This window comes from Peromyscus leucopus, chromosome 7 (assembly GCF_004664715.2).
Source record: "Peromyscus leucopus breed LL Stock chromosome 7, UCI_PerLeu_2.1, whole genome shotgun sequence".
Lineage (NCBI taxonomy): Eukaryota > Metazoa > Chordata > Mammalia > Rodentia > Cricetidae > Peromyscus > Peromyscus leucopus.
The window spans coordinates 55501695-55519506 of record NC_051069.1 but is presented as its reverse complement, the minus strand read 5'-3'; the positions used below and the strand labels follow the sequence as shown (position 1 = coordinate 55519506).

General features: G+C 50.0%; 1 protein-coding gene across 2 annotated transcripts in view; it reads right to left on the bottom strand.

The window, feature by feature from the left end:
• Panx1 (pannexin 1) overlaps positions 1–17812 on the bottom strand; it is a 39781-nt gene that overhangs the window by 18977 nt on the left and 2992 nt on the right. The window contains exons 1-2 of one of the 2 annotated variants that reach the window (XM_037207754.1): positions 10125–10389; positions 566–705 (exon numbers count right to left, since the gene is read on the bottom strand). In XM_037207754.1, the coding sequence (XP_037063649.1) occupies positions 566–705; positions 10125–10374 (390 nt within the window). In that variant the 5' untranslated portion in view covers positions 10375–10389. Of the gene's footprint in view, positions 1–565; positions 706–10124; positions 10390–17812 lie in introns of those variants that run through there. The other variant, XM_028859590.2, reaches the window with a different exon arrangement.

Sequence of the window (17812 nt, the reverse complement as noted above, 5' to 3'; positions counted from 1 at the left end):
GACCCAAAGTGTCCATCCTCACTCACAGAGAAGATCCAAGGTGTCACATAATCAGCCTGGTTAAGAATGCCTCTTGTGTAGTATTTCTCCTTCCTTTTAGTACATGCATTCACCAGAAACCCATCAAGAGCTGTGCACCCAGGATTCATGGCCAGGCTTCTGGGTGCTCCAGCAACCCAAGGGCCGGAAGCAACTCTACTATATGTTCGTCTGTACTTTTTCTAAGTGACTCCAAGTGCCACAAACAAGGCTCTGGCCAATGTTCAAACCCCAGCTCTGCTTATTTGGATGTTCAAAAGGTACCGAGGGCCCACTGTGGGCCAGACATTCTGCAGGGGAATTAAGGACACAAAGGAAACAATGTTGTACAAGATGTCTGTCACTGGAAAGCTACAATTCAAAGAGCACCTATTTCTTGTCGACGTCTGAAGTCACTGCTGAGGTTCCTCCAGTGTGCTGTCCACACACGCTTGCATGGCTGTAGGGCGGCAGCCTCCCCAGGCCTCCACTTGGGTATCTGTAAAGCAAGCACGGCAGGTGCGGCAGGTGCGACCCACCTCATTACCTTGTGCAGCCACAGTGGGAGGTTTCCGGACTCGCTCTGCAGGGAGCTCTTCTGCTGTACGGCCGCCCAGCAGTACGAATCCACGAAGGCAGCCTGCCGCCAGGAGAAAGAACTTGGGGAGAAGCAGCTTATCTGGGTACCTGCGAAGAGAAGCAGATAGTTCCAAATGAATGAAGCATGGTCCTGCACCCCATGCCCACTGACTCCGGGATCTTAAGTGCTGTCCAAGTCAAAGCTTCCTGTCCTGAGTCACATCACACACCAACTGAATACGGGCACCGAAGACCTTTGACAGTAAAGGTTTCTGAATATGCAATGACCAAAAACTCCAACTCCCATGGGTAACAAACGCAAGACTTTCTGGAAGTGCTCATCGATGTAGTGCCGCACGCTTTCCCAGCCGCTTGAGTTCTGAACGCACAGTGCATACTCCACACCACGCAGCGCCCTGACCGCTGCCTGAAGCACCTCAGCTCACAGCCAAGACAGTATGTCATCGTACTAGTTAGTTTTTTGTCAGCTTGACACAAGCTAGAGTCATGTAGGAAGAGGGAGGACAGTTGAGGAATTACTTCAAGTCTGTGGGGCATTTTCTTAATGATACCCTGGGCAGGGGCCTGGGTCATAAGTAAGAGGTAACTGACGATGCCAGGAGGAGCAAGCCAGTAAGAAGCATTCCTCCGGGCCTCTGCTTCAGTTCCCGCTTCCGGGTTCCGGCCCTGACTTCCTTCAGTGATGGACTCTGATGTGGAAGTGAATCCAATGAACCCTCTCCTTCAAGTTGCTTCTGGTCATGGTGTTTATCAGAGCTCTACTAAGCAAACTGAAGTTAGGAACTGCAGTGTTGTAACAATGCATGCGACGCTTTCTACTCTCGTGGAAGTGTCATGGCTAAATCACGGAGAACAGACTAAGCATTGTCCTGCTGTCACTGTACACATGTAAGGATCAAATCAGCACGTTTGGGTTGAATTAAGGCAACAAGCACATCCATCCCAATGGTATACAACTTGCTCCATCTTTAATAAGTGGTAAGATTTTATATATGTGTGTGTGTGTGTGTGTGTGTGTGTGTGTGTGTGTGTGTGTGTATGAATGGTGTTAAATGTATAGTTTGAGTAAATACTTGATTTATGCACCCATTTCACATACCTACACACCTGGCTCCTCCTAATGGCCACAAGTGGGAAATGTTTAAGAAACTTGATGTAGGTTGTGGAGCGCCAGGGCAGAGGAGGGGATGACGGAGAGGAAGAATACACCCCAGCACATACTAAAACTGAGCACTGTGGAGGTACACCTCACTGACACTGGCCCTGACAGCAGCTTTGTCTCAGATGGGAGAAAATTCTAGAATCAAGCGATCATAAAAAGAACAGGGAACAGGAAAAAAGCCAGTCACCATGGGCAGAACTATGCTGAGTTTAGGAAGTCTAAGAAGGGCATCCCATGGGTGAGCAGGCTACATGGGCGATTCAATGCAGATGCACACATGCATGTGGAGGTCAGAGGTCAACCTTGAATATTCCTCCTAAGGCACCATCTACCTTCACTGGGAACTGGGGCTCACAGATTAGGCTAGGCTAGCTGGCCAGCGAGGCCCAGGATCTGATACTGGCCTCTGCCTCTCTGGCACTGGGAATACAAGCATGTACCATGCCTGGCTTCTTATGTGAATTCTGGGGATCAAAGGCAGATTCTCATTCCTATGCAGCATGTTCTTTCCTCAATGAGCTTTCTCCTCAGGCCCTAGGAAAAAGGACTTCTTTGTCGCAAGAAAGAGAAGTCTGATGGGACATTGGTCATAGATGACCAGTAGGCAAAGCAGTGATTTTCCATCTCTTCTAAAGAAAAAAATGGCATAAACAAATGGTTGTCTAAATGGGTTAGATTTAGAAGGCAAATGCCCAAGACCACAAGTCTTCCAGCAGAGATGGGGCTGTGTAGGGACAAGGACAGAAGACCTAGGTCCCACTCAGGGGTGGCTGTGAATGTGTTCCTCTGGGAAGGGACTGTGGGATGAGGCTTTGTCCACAGCAAAATGAGAAGTGCATTGCTTTGCACACACAGCTGTTGTGTGTGCTGGACTCTGAGCAGTACTCACTCAACTCACGTGGCCTTGGGGTCCAGCAGAGCTGAGTCCCTGGTCTAGCTCACTCCCTTGTCCCCATCAAGTGTTTACTGGATTGGGGATGCGTCACAGGCATAACAACCAGCTGCTGCCTGGTTCCCCTTGCCTCCCCCTTTTCTCTCTAGTGCCCCCACAGATGAGGCAAGCGCTCTCCCACATCCCACGCAGGGTGAGGGGTGAGGAGTGCCTGGGCTCTGCGGCTGTATTTAAACCTCACCCTGTCACTCTGTTGGGCGACTCATGCTGATGACTCACTTAACCTTCTAAGCCTGGGTCTCTAATGGGGATGACATTAACATCGACACTGCACATTGTTATTGGGAAGAGAGGGAAAGAGGCAGCCAAGTGGTTACTGTAGTGCCTGGTTCTCACTGGTTGCTCTGTGAGTGCCAGGAAGTGATGGGCTGACTTTTCCGGCATTGCTTTAAAGACTACAGCAGCCCACCATTGTCTCTTCCACTCTATGGAAAGGGGGCAGAGAGAGTGAGCAGGATCTCCCTATGCCCTAGAATGTAACAGACCTCCAGGGGTCACCAGCCCCTGAGGAAGGGATGAACCACACACTTGTATTAAGAAAAGGAAGAGAAGTCTGCAGTGTCAAGAGGGTGGACTTTGGAGGTGATGATGGGGTGCACAGTAAAGACCCTGAGCACCCCTTCTTCTTCAGCAGGTGACTTGACACCCATACATTAAGAAAGAACTTCACAGCAAGGCTTGGGAGAGATCACCCTGAAATCACCAGCCATTGTAAAGTGTTTTCTAGAAGGGCAGTTCCTGCCATCAAGTGAGGGTGTCAAGTATGAGTTGGAATGTGTAAGACATTTCTAGGTTCCCCTGATTCCATTAAATTTGGATCTTGCATTTTACAAACCAGAGTGTTGGGGTGCATGGGTCACCCCACACTCTGCCTGCAGCAGTGTGACCTTGCTAATGCCTCCTGCACCACTGCCTACCAAGGCGTAAGTGGGCAGCAGCGATGGGCAAGCGGGATGATCAGTCCCCAGGTTCTCTTAAGTTTGCTGGTAGCTCCCCACCTGGGATCATCTGTCCAAATGCTCATGAAAACGGACAGTGCTGTTGGAAGTTCATGGAGGCCTGCCTGGCTCAGAACACTCCTTGGATACCACCCTCAGAGCACCCATCTCCAACATTTATGAACACTCTCCCTGAAGGAAACTGCTTCAAGCTCTAGTTTGGGGTTCAGGGGCCTTCCCCATGGCAGTAGCAGAAACTCTTGAAAAAGAAAATCACCTAGACACTTTGTAGCAATTTTTTTTTTTAAACACAGAAAGGAGAAGTGGAAATTGAGGACACACTGAGGTTCTAAGGAAGACCCCTCATCTGGAGTAGAGAGACACCAGGCAACTGGCACTTGCGGGACACCGCCAGGTCCTTCCACAGTCCCCTACTCTAAGCCTCAGTCACAGAGAGAAACAGCCAATCTTCCTTTACCCTGGGGGGAACTAAAGCTCACAGTGGTCCAGCCATCTTCCACCCTCTCTGCACACGCCTCTGAACTCAGTTTCTCCAACGAGCCCCCTCCAGAGGAGTCCCTACTAGGGCCTGTTAGAATAAGCTGTGGCCTCGGCAGGAAGAGGAACGCTTTCCGGCAAGAGTTGAGAACACTCCAGGAAATGAATGCGTACAGCCCCCAGTACTTGGTGTTTTCTGCCTAGGACCCAGAAACTAAGTCTAAGAAACCAAAAGCCAAGCTGGGGCGACAGAGGACTGAGAGAGAAAAGCCAGAGCAAAGGGAGGGCCACCAAGGAGCAGCACTGATGGGCGTCCAGCTATGCAGCCTACATCTTCCCCTGGGGACAGTCCGACCTGCAGGCGCCCATCAGGTCAGCCTCGGCTGTGGGCTGAGAGGCTTGGGACCTGGGACCTGACTAAAGAGCCCCACACAGACCCTCCAGCAAGACTTGCAGGTTCCACACCACGTTCAGCTGGAGGAACACTGCAGTCTCTGTGTCATGGCAGTAATGTGATGTCTGCCACTCTGCATAAATGTGCATGTCATGATCTGAACGGAAAACGTCCCCTACAGGCTCAGGTATCAGTTAGTCTACAGTTGGCGGTACTCTTTTGGGACGTTCTGGACTTGGTGTTGTGGGGTCTGGTGGAGAGGCAGGTCACTGGCGTGTGCCTTTGTAGGATGTAGCTGGTTCTCTGCCCTTTCCAGTCTCACTCTGCCTCCTCCCCGCCACTCTCCACAGCCAGAGGGTCGCCAAGCACCCACAGACTGCACCTGTGAGACTATGAGTCCAATTACACCCATCCGTTCCGAGGGAACTGGGTCATTGGTTCTTTCGTTTGAGAAAGAATTACTACAGCACACGCAGGGAAAGTCAGAGTTTCGGGTTTATTCCAGAAAGAATGAAAACCACTCCTTCTGATTGGCTGAAATGCAGGGTCAGCTATGGGCTTCACACCCCTGTAGCTGGCAAAATATGGTAAGGTCTTGAAGAGGAAATGTGTGCTTACTGGGACTCCATGAAGGAAGTCTCACTTGCTAAGCAGAGAGCCTGAGCCACAGAGGTCTCCCGTCACCCTGTAGTGCCTCCACCTCAAGCCCAAAGCGCGATCACACCTTCTGCCCCAGCCCAGTGACCCAACACTGTCTAGACCGCCATCTACTGCAGCACTAGCTTATGAAAAAACAGAGAGCAGTGTGGCCCGAGAAGGAGGCCCAGGGCAGGGGACAAGCGGAGCCAGCCAAGGTTTCTCAGGGACACTAACGCCAGTTGGGATCGCCTCCATCTTCGGGGGAGAGGGGGGTCTACTTCTGCTGCTGCTCCCTCTTTCTTAGCTTGTACACAATACTGACACAGAACACGGCAGGAGAGCAAGGGCCAGATGGGAAGTGGGGTGCAGGGTGTCCCGTCCCTTCTAACCAACACCCAGTTCCTCCTGGCTCCCCAAGGGAGATGAGTTTGCTATGCTGAGAAGCTGAGAAGCTGTACAGAAGCGTAAGAATCAGGCCTCATGAGGAGCTAAGGAAACTCATCAAAAACAGTGAATTTAACAAAAATTAAAACATCAGTAGAGAAATCTAGTCAGCTAGATCTTCAGAGAACTTTCAAAAATGCGTGGGAATCTAGGAAGTGCCACACGGAAGAGACCACAGGGGGCAGCAGAGGCCTAGGGAAGTGGTCTTCGTGGTCAGCATTCACCCATTCACCCACGAGGAAAGGGAGCCACAAAGACTATGACTGCGGAGAGACAGAAACTCAAAGAAAGAGGAACGAGAAGGCACGGGTTACTGGATAAAACTGGGTCTGAGACAGAGGACTGGCAAAGAGTTTGTTCAGAGGAAAGACATCTGGGGCTGCTGTTCTGGGAGGCGTAAGAGGAGAACTACATAATTATGATTATATTGCTGATAGCTATTTTCTGCAGTTTTAAAGTCAACTAAATGTTTTCATTTCACAAAACAAAAATAATTATACATCATTTATTGTAAACACACACACACACACACACACACACACACACACACACACACATCTCATATAAGGGATCCAAGCAGACCATAAAACAACCTTCAAAGTACTAAACTTGAAAGTTCTGGCTACCTTTTAAGGATGCCAGAAAAAAATGGAAACCCATTCTTGTAAACTCCCAAGTTCAGTGAGAACAATCATAAAGAGAACCAGGAACACGGTGCAGAAAGGAGAGCCAAGTGATGACTCTTAGAGCAACATGTCTCAGGAGGACAGAGCAGGCCTGAGTCTGTTGCAAGCAAATGCAAACACATGCCCGATGGGTCCCCTCCCAACGACACTCAGAGCTCCGAGCCACCAGAAAGCTCAGTAAAGCTCCGAGAATCTCACGGCAACGTTTCCTTCCGAGCAGGAGGCCATTCCTCTCCCTACACCTCTCGGGCCAACTTCTGTCCAAACCCATCTTCAGCTTCAAACACAAGACATTCTAGAATTAGATTCTGGAAGACCCATGACTGCCTTCCCTTTCTTTGCAGGAACTGACCTCAAACATTCACATATTTCATTCTGGTGAAAATATAAGCACGTTTTGCAGTCCAGACGCAAAAATGGATTTTCACTGCCATTTGGCCAGGCTAACTCACCAGGATGCCTCCGAGTGGGACCTGGCTCTACACCTCTGTAACGCCTGCTCTTTGCTAGGACAGGCTCGAGCATTACCTTCGGGAGCTCCTAACACATCCCAGACGCTTTACCACCCACTAAACAATGTTAAACAAATTATTCAGCAGCTTAGAAGATGCCGCTCCTTTCGAGTCCCACAGACTGGATGAGGCTCAGCCAGGACAGCTGAGAAAAGCAACTTCCTGTGCCGACCAGTGGCAAGAACTAGGATGTGTGGCCCACAGCCAGAGAGAGAAACACCAAGTCGGCCCACAGCCTGTATGCCATCCACACCTATAACATGTGCTAAGCACAGGCTCTCCATCCAAGGCCACGCCCACTTTGATCTGTGCTTGTCTGTCTTTCCACGTTTGGACTTCTGCAACTGGGGTAGAAGACAGGGAAGGGCCGGGCTTTTTCCTTAGGATCCACCCCAGTTTGAGAGGCACAAGATGAGAGCGTCCTGTTAACTGGTGACGTCACCTATGCTGTCACATTGGGGGCTACTGCAGAAGTGACTTCTCCCTGGTGAAATGCTAAGGGATCTGAGGGAAAACCATGGAGACTGTAAACACTGCATCATGTACAAAGCATACTCCTCTTCCGCTTGCTCCCTTCATTACTCTGACTTGGAAGCACAGGTCATTCACACCCTAGGGCGGAGAACTCACATACAAACCAGTGCGACTCCCCCATCACACTGGGATCATCACCCCCTCCCCGAGCCCAACTGTGATGACTTAAGTCTGAAATTCATTTTGAATGCTTACTCCCCAACTAGTGATGCTGTTTGGGGTGGCAGCAGAATCTTTATGGGGTGAGGCAGCTAGTAGAAATAAGTCCTGAAGGTCAGACGTTTGGAGGTGACGGACAGGATTTGTAGTCTAGACCAGGCCACGCTCTCTGTTTCCTTGGCTATGAGAGTGTAAGCAGTCACCACCACAGGCTCCCACCACAACAGACTAGACCATCTGCCACACCTCCTCGGCTCTGACGGACTGAGACCCCTGTGGAACCATGAGCCAACACAAAGATCTCATCCTGTAAGTCATTTCCGTCAGGTTGACTGGTCAGAGCAATGTCAAAGCAGCGGATCCACACCGCAGTCCATAAAAGAAACCTGTGAATGACTGCCACCATTTCTGTCTTACAGAGGCGGCACAATTGCTACTTGGTTAGGTTACGATTCAGGCCTGCGTGTGTAGTTATGTATACTCTTTCCCAACACCACAGCATCCGAAGAGTAAGTAACCAGTGACTGGAGAGGAGGAAAAGACAGACAGACATGGGGCTAGGTTGTGTCTGGATAATTAGACCCATGGCACATAACGTTAGCCAATACACAAGGAACACACAAGAAGGCCAGAATCAAGCTCCCAGAAAACCAGGCCTGAGCTGAGATCCAAGTTCATAAAAGGGTGTCATTTAAACTACAGAGTTAGGCTGGGGCGATGGTTCAGTGGGTTAAGAGTGCTTGCTGGGCAAGCCTGAGGACCTGCATTCAATTCCCAGCACCCACACAAAGAGCAGGGCATGATCTCATGTGGGCCTGTAACTCCAGGACTGCTGGGACAGGAGATCACTAGGGCTTGCCTGGCTCCAGAGAATAAGGAAGAGGTAACAGAGCTTGTCCATCTCAAGGAAATAAGGAAGTGACAGAGCATAATGCCTCACATTCTACTCTCACTGTGTATACCCACACACGTGTGCATATTACACACACACACACACACACACACACAGAGAGAGAGAGAGAGAGAGAGAGAGAGAGAGAGAGAGAGAGAGAGAGAGAGAGCCAACAAGATTTATGGCTAATAGCTGACACACACAGATCTTTCCAAGCAAGCAGGCCTCTCTGTGTAGACAGAGGTGGGGACTGTCTGCACGGAGCCTACCTGGCAGGCACAGAGACTGGCCTGCACAGACGACAGATTCATTAAAATGTCACAACAGAAGTGATACTATAAAGTTCAGAAAGCAAATCCTTGCAGCAACCCAGGCTGACCAAGCTTCCCGGAGGGGAAATAAAGGTGCTGGCCCTGGATTTTGCACTTTTAGAGGGTAGTGGGAGAAGCTGCTACTCATAGTGGGCACTAGAGTGGACACTGTAAACGGGAGATGAGGGAGAGGTAGCTCGAGAATAATGCTGAAGAAACAGACTGTGGAGAGGTGGGGAGGACTTCACCACATGCCTTTAAGAACAGGATGTGAGGGTGGCAGTCAGGAACACAAACCTCATTTCCAGGAAGCAGCCTGGGAGTCCACTAATGTAGCCAAGGGGATGTTAGCAAGGATCAGGTGAGGTCTTCCCTGAAGCGCAATTCTAGAATCCCCTTTCATCACTATTGCTTTATAAAAACAAAACAAAACAAACAAACCCTGCTACAATAGGCACTGGATTTTCTTTTACTTCTCATGAAGTTCTGTAACCTAACTCCTCACTTATAAAGCTTCACAGATTATCCAGAGGCATGAGAGGAGATGCCCATCACAGGGCTAGTCACACAGTGAGCTCAGTCAATAAAGGGCTTACCTTACAAACACAAGGACCTGAGTTTGATCCCCCAAAACCCAGAGAAAAATCCAGGGAGGGTAGTCTGTGCTTGTACCCCCAGTGCTGGGGAGGCAGAGACAGGAGGATTTCTGGAGCTCACTGGCTGACCAGATTAGCCTATTTGTCAAGCTCTAGACCAGTGTGAGACATCCTCGTGCCTCCCCAACACGCGTGTGTGTGTGCGCGCACACACACACACACACACACACACACACACACACACACACACACAAAATGGCAGCTAAGTTTTTATTTCTGTCAGGCAGCATGGAAGAGGATGCTGGCTTCTTGAGTCATATGCTGTATTATTTTCTTCAGTGCATACATGATTAATTTCTCATCTATTTACTGGTTTTACTTTTTAAAATTCCGTAGCAAATCCACCACCATGAAGGTGGATTTTTAAAGTGCCCCGGCTGGAGTAAGGTTAGGCTGAACTAAGCCCCTCTTCATCATCTCTCCCTCAAAGATGCTGTCTAAAAGCTAGCTTTTATAATTCCTGATACAATTCCTGTGGAGAAGGCCTTGACCATCTCCACTCCGTACTGAAAGGAAGATTATGACCGTGACCAAATGAAAAGAAGCTACAGTGACTGTCCCCATTATGAGGACAGTGTCACAAGACTCCGGCAAACCCAAGCGCATTCTACACAGATCACATGGGTCTCACAGGACAGATTAGGACACTCAGATGGCAAGTGCTATTTTCAAGGAGCCCCGACAGAGAAAAGGGACTCGCAAGCTTTTCATCCAATGAGACATAGTTACCCTTCACAGGATCTGTGCCAACGCTACACAAGCCAGAGCCTGGGATCGTGCCTTCTGAGGGCCGCGTTCTTCCTGCGTCTTCGTGAGACGCCAGGGTGCAGCTAGGTCTTAGCACAGGCGGTTCATGTCCACACACGAGACCGGCAACGAGAGAGAGAAATAATGAGTAGTAGGCAGCCCAGAACCTGCTGGAAGCACAGTTCCCGCGGGAAGGCCGCCTCTCCTCACTAACACTGGTGCAGCGCCCCATGGAGCGAGACTGATCTCAGGAGAGGCACCTCTGGCCACTCAGCCACACAGCTGGTTCTTGCTGCTAGGAATACATACCTTAAGTATGTTCCTTTGGTTCTTAAAAGGGGATTGACCTTCTGCTCCCCTGGTTGCTCCAATGTGTGCACCAGGAGCAAACAGTTTTCCAGAGAGGAATGAACCCTTAGTAGGGGGAGAATGTGGAGAGCAATAGTCTGTGAGCTCTCTTCCCTCTAAGGTCATGGAGGGGGAGACAGGCACTTGCCAGTCCTTATTTCCCAGTCTCACCTCAGCAGAGCCAGGGACCCCACTCGGTGGCCTGAGCCTGAGTGGAAACTTGGAGTGTCGGCTTGTGGCAGCTCACAGATCGACCAAGTACCCTCCACTGTGGCACTTCATCTCCCTCCCGCAGGGTGGCAGGCTCCACCGACGACCTCACCAGTGCCGGGCTTCTGCCTTTGGTTCCTGGTTCTAGTGCTGACCGGGTGCTACCTTCTGGTCTGCAGTCAGAGAGGGAGGTCAGCCTCCCAGCCAGAGCACAGTCCAGGAGAAGCTGCTTTACTTTTCCACAGGGGAGCTAGCTGCCAGCCCTGTGAGCTCTCAGGAAGTCCAGGTTAGACCCACTGTGAAGTAGACATTTACACTCAAGGGAAAACTTTCAAAGCTCTTTTCTAACTTCCTATTAAAGTTCATGTAGCAGTTTTACAAACAGCTGACTAAACGTAGACAGGAAAGGGGGCTAGGAAGTGAAAGTCTCTCTCTCTCTCAAAAGACTTTCGGTTTTAAAATAAAAAGGTTCACTGAGCAGTAGTGGCGCACACCTTTAATCCTAGCACTTGCGAGGCAGAGGCTGGCTGGTAGATCTCTGAGTTCGAGGACAACCTGGTCTACAGAGCAAGTTCTAGGACAGTCAGGGCTCCATGGAGAAACCCTGACTTGAGAACAAACCTAAGGTTCAGGCAGGAATAATGTCATACACCTGCAATCTTGGCACTTGAGAGGCAGAGGCAGGAGGATAGTGAATTCAAGACTGGCCTAGGCTACACGAAACTCTGTCTCAAAAAAGCCAGAAAGAGAGGGAGGGAGGGAGGGAGGGAGGGGAGTGGAGACAGATGGACAGAGGTGGGGGATGACTGATTTCTGAAGGATGGGAAAGAATTCACAGGGGAATGAGAAGCAGAGGCTGAATAGGAATGGCGTCAGCCAGAAGGGAAGGGACGGTCCCCTAACACTGCTAAGAGCGACAGCCACACCTCAGGGTAATGGTGTGACAGGAACTACAAACCTGGAAATGCCGCTTCAACTGCAAGAACAGCAAACTAAAAATGGACAGGGCTGGGCCAGCGAGACAGTTCAAGGGTAAAGGCCACGAACCCAAACGACCTGAACTGGATCCCCAGACCCCAGGAAGGAGAGAACTGACTCCCTAAAGTGTCCAAAAGTATGAACAAGGGACATGATGCGCGCGTAAACTTTTAAGTCTGAAAAGCACAAACCGGACAGCCGTTAACCTGCTGACAGGGAGTATGGGATTCTGAAGGGCTCCAGAAGTGCCCCTTAAAATCTGAATTGCCCTGAGCAACTGCCCTCAAAGAGTGGCCTGGCCACCTTGGAAGGGACCGAGGCCCCTTTCCAGAAGGAGCCCTGACATGTATTTGCAGAAACACCACACTGTGTCTGCCTTTCCAGGGCTACTTTCTCATATGTAAAGGGGGTCCCCCGAGGCTTGTGACATGCACATCAGAGGCATGAGCAGCAGGAGATAGGTGCATCTGGTCTGCTGGGGCTTTATACAAATGGAAACTAATGCCATTCATGCTTTTGGAGCTACTTTTTATAAAAATGTATTACATATCACATATACCAACAAGCAAAGGTGCTAGTATTATTACTTTTTAAATTTCAAAGCTTTTTAATTTCTTGTAAAATGTCAAAAGCTATAAATCATAAACTACAGCTTCTTTAGAATCCTAACAAAATCCTGAGTGTAAAGTGTGCACGTGACCAGAGACTCTGAGAGCCACTGCTCCAGGGAAATGCTTGGCCAAGGCGGCGCATGCAAGGCCGCCCTGAGCTGATGCATCTGACACAGCAGCTAAGGAAAGTGAGGAACAGTCACTCTGAAAAAGTCCTATCCCACTTAAAAAGAACGAGGTGGGGCCAGGGAGGTGGTTCAATGGTGGGCACTCACTGCACACATCTGAGGACCTGAGTTGGACAGGGAAACTGCCTGGCTTGCAGGCCCAGCTAGCTGGAGCCTAGAAGAGCAATAGCCTGCCTGCACATGCACACATACACACTGCACATGCACATACACACCCAGATACACCTGCCTGCACATGCATATACACACGCAGACACACCTGCCTGCACATGCACATACACACCCAGATACACCTGCACATGCATATACACACGCAGACACACCTGCCTGCACAGATGAAAGAGGCTTGCATATGCCTACCTGCACACGCATATACACACGTGGACATGCAGACACACACAGACACACACAGACACACACACACACACACACACACACGAGTGAAACCATCTCCAAGGCACATTAAAGATAAATGAACAATCAACAACACAGGCCACATGCCTATTGTTTAAGTCTTCAATACCTTTTGCATTTGTTTATCGTGTGTGTGTGTTTAGGTGGGAAGGGGGGTGTGTGTGTGCCACTGCACACATGTGGAGACCAGAGGACAACTTGAGGGCCTCGGTTCTTTCCTCCCACCAGGAGGGTCAAGAGGATGAACTCAGGCTTTGGGTTCTGCAGCAAGCTTCTGTACCTGCTGAGCTGTCTTCCTGGTCCTGTTTAACTTTTATAATAGTGTTAAAAGGCTACCAGAACCATGTTTTCCCAACAAAAAGAAGGGTAACATATCCTACTCCACAGAGTAGTTACCTCTGCAAGAGAATGGCATTAGTGTGTGTACACACACAAAGGCTGTCTCTTTAACAACACACCCCAGTACGTACAGACACACGGCCTTTGGCAAAGTGCACTTAACTGATGTGTAGTTATTTCCTCTGGACTGAAGCCCTTCCTCCAGAAGTAAATCGGGGAGGCAAGGGGGATTCACAGTAAAGTTAGAGGGCCCAGCCCTGAGAGCTATAAGCAATGAACATCTGCAAGCCGAGCTGGTGTCTTAGCTACTGTTCTACTGTTGTGAAGAGACACCACGACCAAGGCAACCTTAATAAAAGAAAGCATTTAACTGGGGGCTTCCTGGCAGTTTTAGAGGGTTAGTCCATGATCACGAGGGCAGGAGGCAGACAGGCATGGTGCTGGAGCAGTAGCTGAGAGCTTTACATCCCGACCCACAGGCAGCAGGCAGAAAGGGAGAGACTGAGCCCTATGTGGGGTTTGAAACCCCAAAGTCCACCCCTACTGACACACCTCTTTCAACAAGGACACACCTTCTAATCCTTCCTAAACAGTTCCATCACACGTGACAGGGAGCTATTCCCACTCCCAACACAGCAGGCCAGGAATGAGGCTTTTGTCACCCACACAGAGTTCAATCCTGTATCCAGAGGCAACAAATCTGTTCATATCTCCCCAGGACAAGTTGCACAAGAGCTGGAAAATCTTTCTAGAACTGCCACAACCGCATGGCACAGCAGGGACCTGCCTGCTGGGGCTCGCAGCAAGGACACAGTGGGCCACTCACACTGCACTGGCAACTGCCTGCCACCAGCTGCAGCACCAGGCCACACAGGCCACACACTGACTGCACACCCTTCCCATCAGTCTTCAGCATCTGCTAACACGGAAATCGTACTTTCCTTGAGAGAACTGTCTTAGTCAGGGTTCTCTAGGGGAACAGAACCTCTAGGGAGTGAATATATGTCAGAATTTAAAATTGTAACAATGGCAAAATCACATCTGAGACGCTGAGAACATGGTGCTTGGTCCTTGAGACTGGGAGCCTTAATAGAAGAGTCCTAGAATAGTCAGAAGAGTCACTGTGGAGCGGTTACCTGCTGTCACTCAGTCCTGGGTGCCTCAGTGGTCCCAATCTGGTGTCCCAAGCCCAGAAAGATCCAGAGTGGCTGATCCAACCCCGAGGAAAGCGTGGAAACATGGTTCTAGGTGTCAGAACCAGCAGAAGCAGCAGTGGGCAGGCCGGCTCCACCACAAGAGGGAAGACCACGAGATCTTCTGTAAAGCTCAGTGAGTCCTCTCTCGGTAACAGGACCAACTGAGGGAACCAGTGAGCCAGGTCACCTCGCCCACCCACACGGATGAGAGGATCAAACGACACTAAGAACCCGGAGGGGCATAAGGAAGTGAGCCTCATATCTGAACTGTGAAAGCACCCTCCACCTCCTGCCAGAGCAACCAAGGGGCGGACTATAATTAAGCCTGTTGACCTGTCCAAAGGAAAGAAAAGAGCATTTGGAGGAGCGGCTTTCACATCTGTGCCCCCTGCCCAGTAGGGGGAAGCCCTCCACAGATGAACCCCTAGTAGATTCTGAGGAAGAAGCCTGCTAGCCTCCAGGCCGTCTGTGACTGTGACCTTCAGACTCCAGCCTGCACTGCAAACAAACGGCGCGCAAGGGCTATGACCTAGGAGAGCACAGCCGAGAGGCCCCGAGAGCAAGCCACACTCCTCCACGCCTCCCTTCAGTGCCGACCTCCAGGTTCCTGCCTTGAGTGCCTGCCCTGACTTCCTGGGATGACAGACTGTGATGTGGAAGTATAGGCAAAGTAACCCCTTCGTCCCCAAGTTACTTATGGTCGTGCTTATTACAGCCAGAGAAACCTGAACCAAGACTGCTAAAAATTTAATCACAGTAGCTGGTAGTGGCCACTAACAGCCATGACTAAAATGAGAAAAGAGGCTGGGGCTGTACAGCTCTGTGGTCAAGTGCTTACCTAGCATGCAGGAGGCCCTGGGTTGAATCCCCAGCACTGGAGAAAAAACAAACAAACGAAACCAATAAGCAGGCAACGTTAATGGCCCACCGAGGGCTTCTTCCTGTACCTCATTGCCTTTCAGATGCTTGACATGCTGTGAGCAACGGACCCCAACCAGGTGGCATGCATGCCAGGTGCAGCAGCTACGGAGCTTTGGTGTCCTCATTCATGCTCCCAAGTCTTCTGATTCTGATGTGAAATGCATTTGATTGACAAACCAGCACAAACCCAGCAACAGAACAGTCAGGTCCTGTATAGGAATGAATAGATCTACCCAAAGAACAGGGCCCTAAAACAGAACCATCTACCCAAAGATAATGACAGGAAAAGCACTGTACATCAACGGCCTAGTGTCTCAGTCGGGGATCCTATGGCTGTGGAGAAACACCATGACCAAAGCAGCTGGGGGAGGAAGGGTTTATGTGGCTCACGCTTCATCATCACTTTTCATCACCGAAGAAGTCAGGACCGGAACTCAAGCAGGGCGGGAACCTGGAGGCAGGAGCTGATGCAGAGGCCATGGAGGGTGCTGCTCACTGGCTTGTTCATCAGGGCTTGTTCAGCCTGCTTTCTTATAGAACCCACCCACCATGGGCTGGGCTTTCCCACATAAATTATTAGTTTTAAAAAATGCCTTACAGGATGCTTTCTGTGGAGGCATTTTCTCAGCTGAGGCCCCCCTCTCCAACGACTCCAGCCTGTGTCAAGTTAACACAGAAACAGCCAGCACTCCGAGGCTTCGCAGTGACAGTGAGGAGACATCAATAACAGTCTTGATGTCTTATTGAAAGGACAAAACAGACCAAGTGGTAAACGTAAAATAAAATCACTGAAGATGGTTAGGAAAAAAAAAAGAAATGGATGGTCACCTGCTACCTGGGTGAGATAGCATTCTAGTAACAATGGAGTTGAAAAAATAAAATAGGTTTCTTTTTAAAAAGATTTGTACATTCATCTCTGTCTGTCTGTCTGTCTCTCTCTCTCTCTCTGTCTCTCTCTCTCTGTCTCTCTCTCTCTCTCTGTCTGTGTGTGTGTGTGTGTGTGTGTTGGGGGATTGTGCTTCTGTACTAATATGGAGGCTGAGTATCTCATAGTGAATTTGCAGGCGTCAGGCCTAGACAGGCCCAGCATGTTTTCTTATACTTGGCTGAAATACAAACTTAGGAATGCGAAGTCATTCTGGGAAATGAGTTCATCTTTCTGGAAACTGATGTCGTTCTCATCTTTCCCTCAGAGAGAGGAGAAAGGGAACATTTGTGGAGATCATTACAAGCAAACCGTACATGTCAGAGTTGAAACTGGAAAGAATTTGAGTGTCTGTCACCGGACACTGCTCAGATGATGTGTGGTTGGACCACACTATGCTCCTGGGTTCATTCTGCCGTTAAGAAGCTGGGGTGGGGGTGGGGTGGGGGTGGGTGGGTGTGGGGTGTGTGTGTGAAATGGGTCGGCGGGTAAAGGCACTTGCTTCCCAAGCCTGACACCTCAAGTCTGAACCCCAGGACACACACGAAGGGAGGAGAGAAACCCCTTTTGCAAGTTGTCCTCCAAAAGTATAAAAAAACAGTTCTCATACCTTTTAACATGCATGATGTACACGTGATGCAAGAGTATGATTGCTATTACCTCAAAACACAAATGAATCAAACCTCGAGGACTGACACTTTCCAGCTTATTGATGTGAGCTGAGGGTGCACTGTTATTGGGAAGCTAGTATCAGTCCGTGCTTACACACACAGCCTCAGCTATTTGTAGCTACCTAGGGGAGAGGATTGCTGGCTCATTGCTGGCTCACAGACCCTCCCGGTAGGAGAGGCATGGCAGCAGGCATCTCCACAGCAGCGGCAGCTCCTTGCTGACCTCTCAGTGGGCTGAAAATCAGAGCAGACAGGAGAGAAGGCAGAGCATGGACCGCAAGGCCTTCTCTAGAATATCCAGCACACACAGAAGACTGAGAGCTAGGTGAGACAGGCAAGGTGACGGCTGGTAGAGCACTGGGTGCCAACACTCCCTTCTCCACCCCGGCTCACAATCCCATTCCAACTGCCTTCTGCAGAACGGAAGTGTTAGGATAACCACAGCAGTTGCCCAACGGAGTCCCGAGTTCTTACATTCCATCCAAGTAAAATCTTCAAAATGTGAGCCAGGATTTGGAAGATAAGAGCATCCCTGATCAGCTCCCTCCAGAGGGTCTGTGTCTGTAATTGTCCCCATTGTAGGGTCAGTTAGGGCCCCCAGGGGGCTGCAAAAGCTACCAAGCCACCTCGACCATGGCACCCTCTACAGCCTGCAGGAATCGATCAACACAAGACTAAGCATGTAACAGGTGAGACAGGTACAAGGACAGGCTATGTGACAGGATTCCAGACATCAGCCATGCTTGGAGCTGCCAAGTCCTGCCCCACACTCCCGGGACTGTCCCCTCTGACCGTGTGGTGGGCAAACTACCTGCTTCATTTAAATGGCTCCATTTAAGGGTGATAAACACTGTGACCAAAAGCAACTT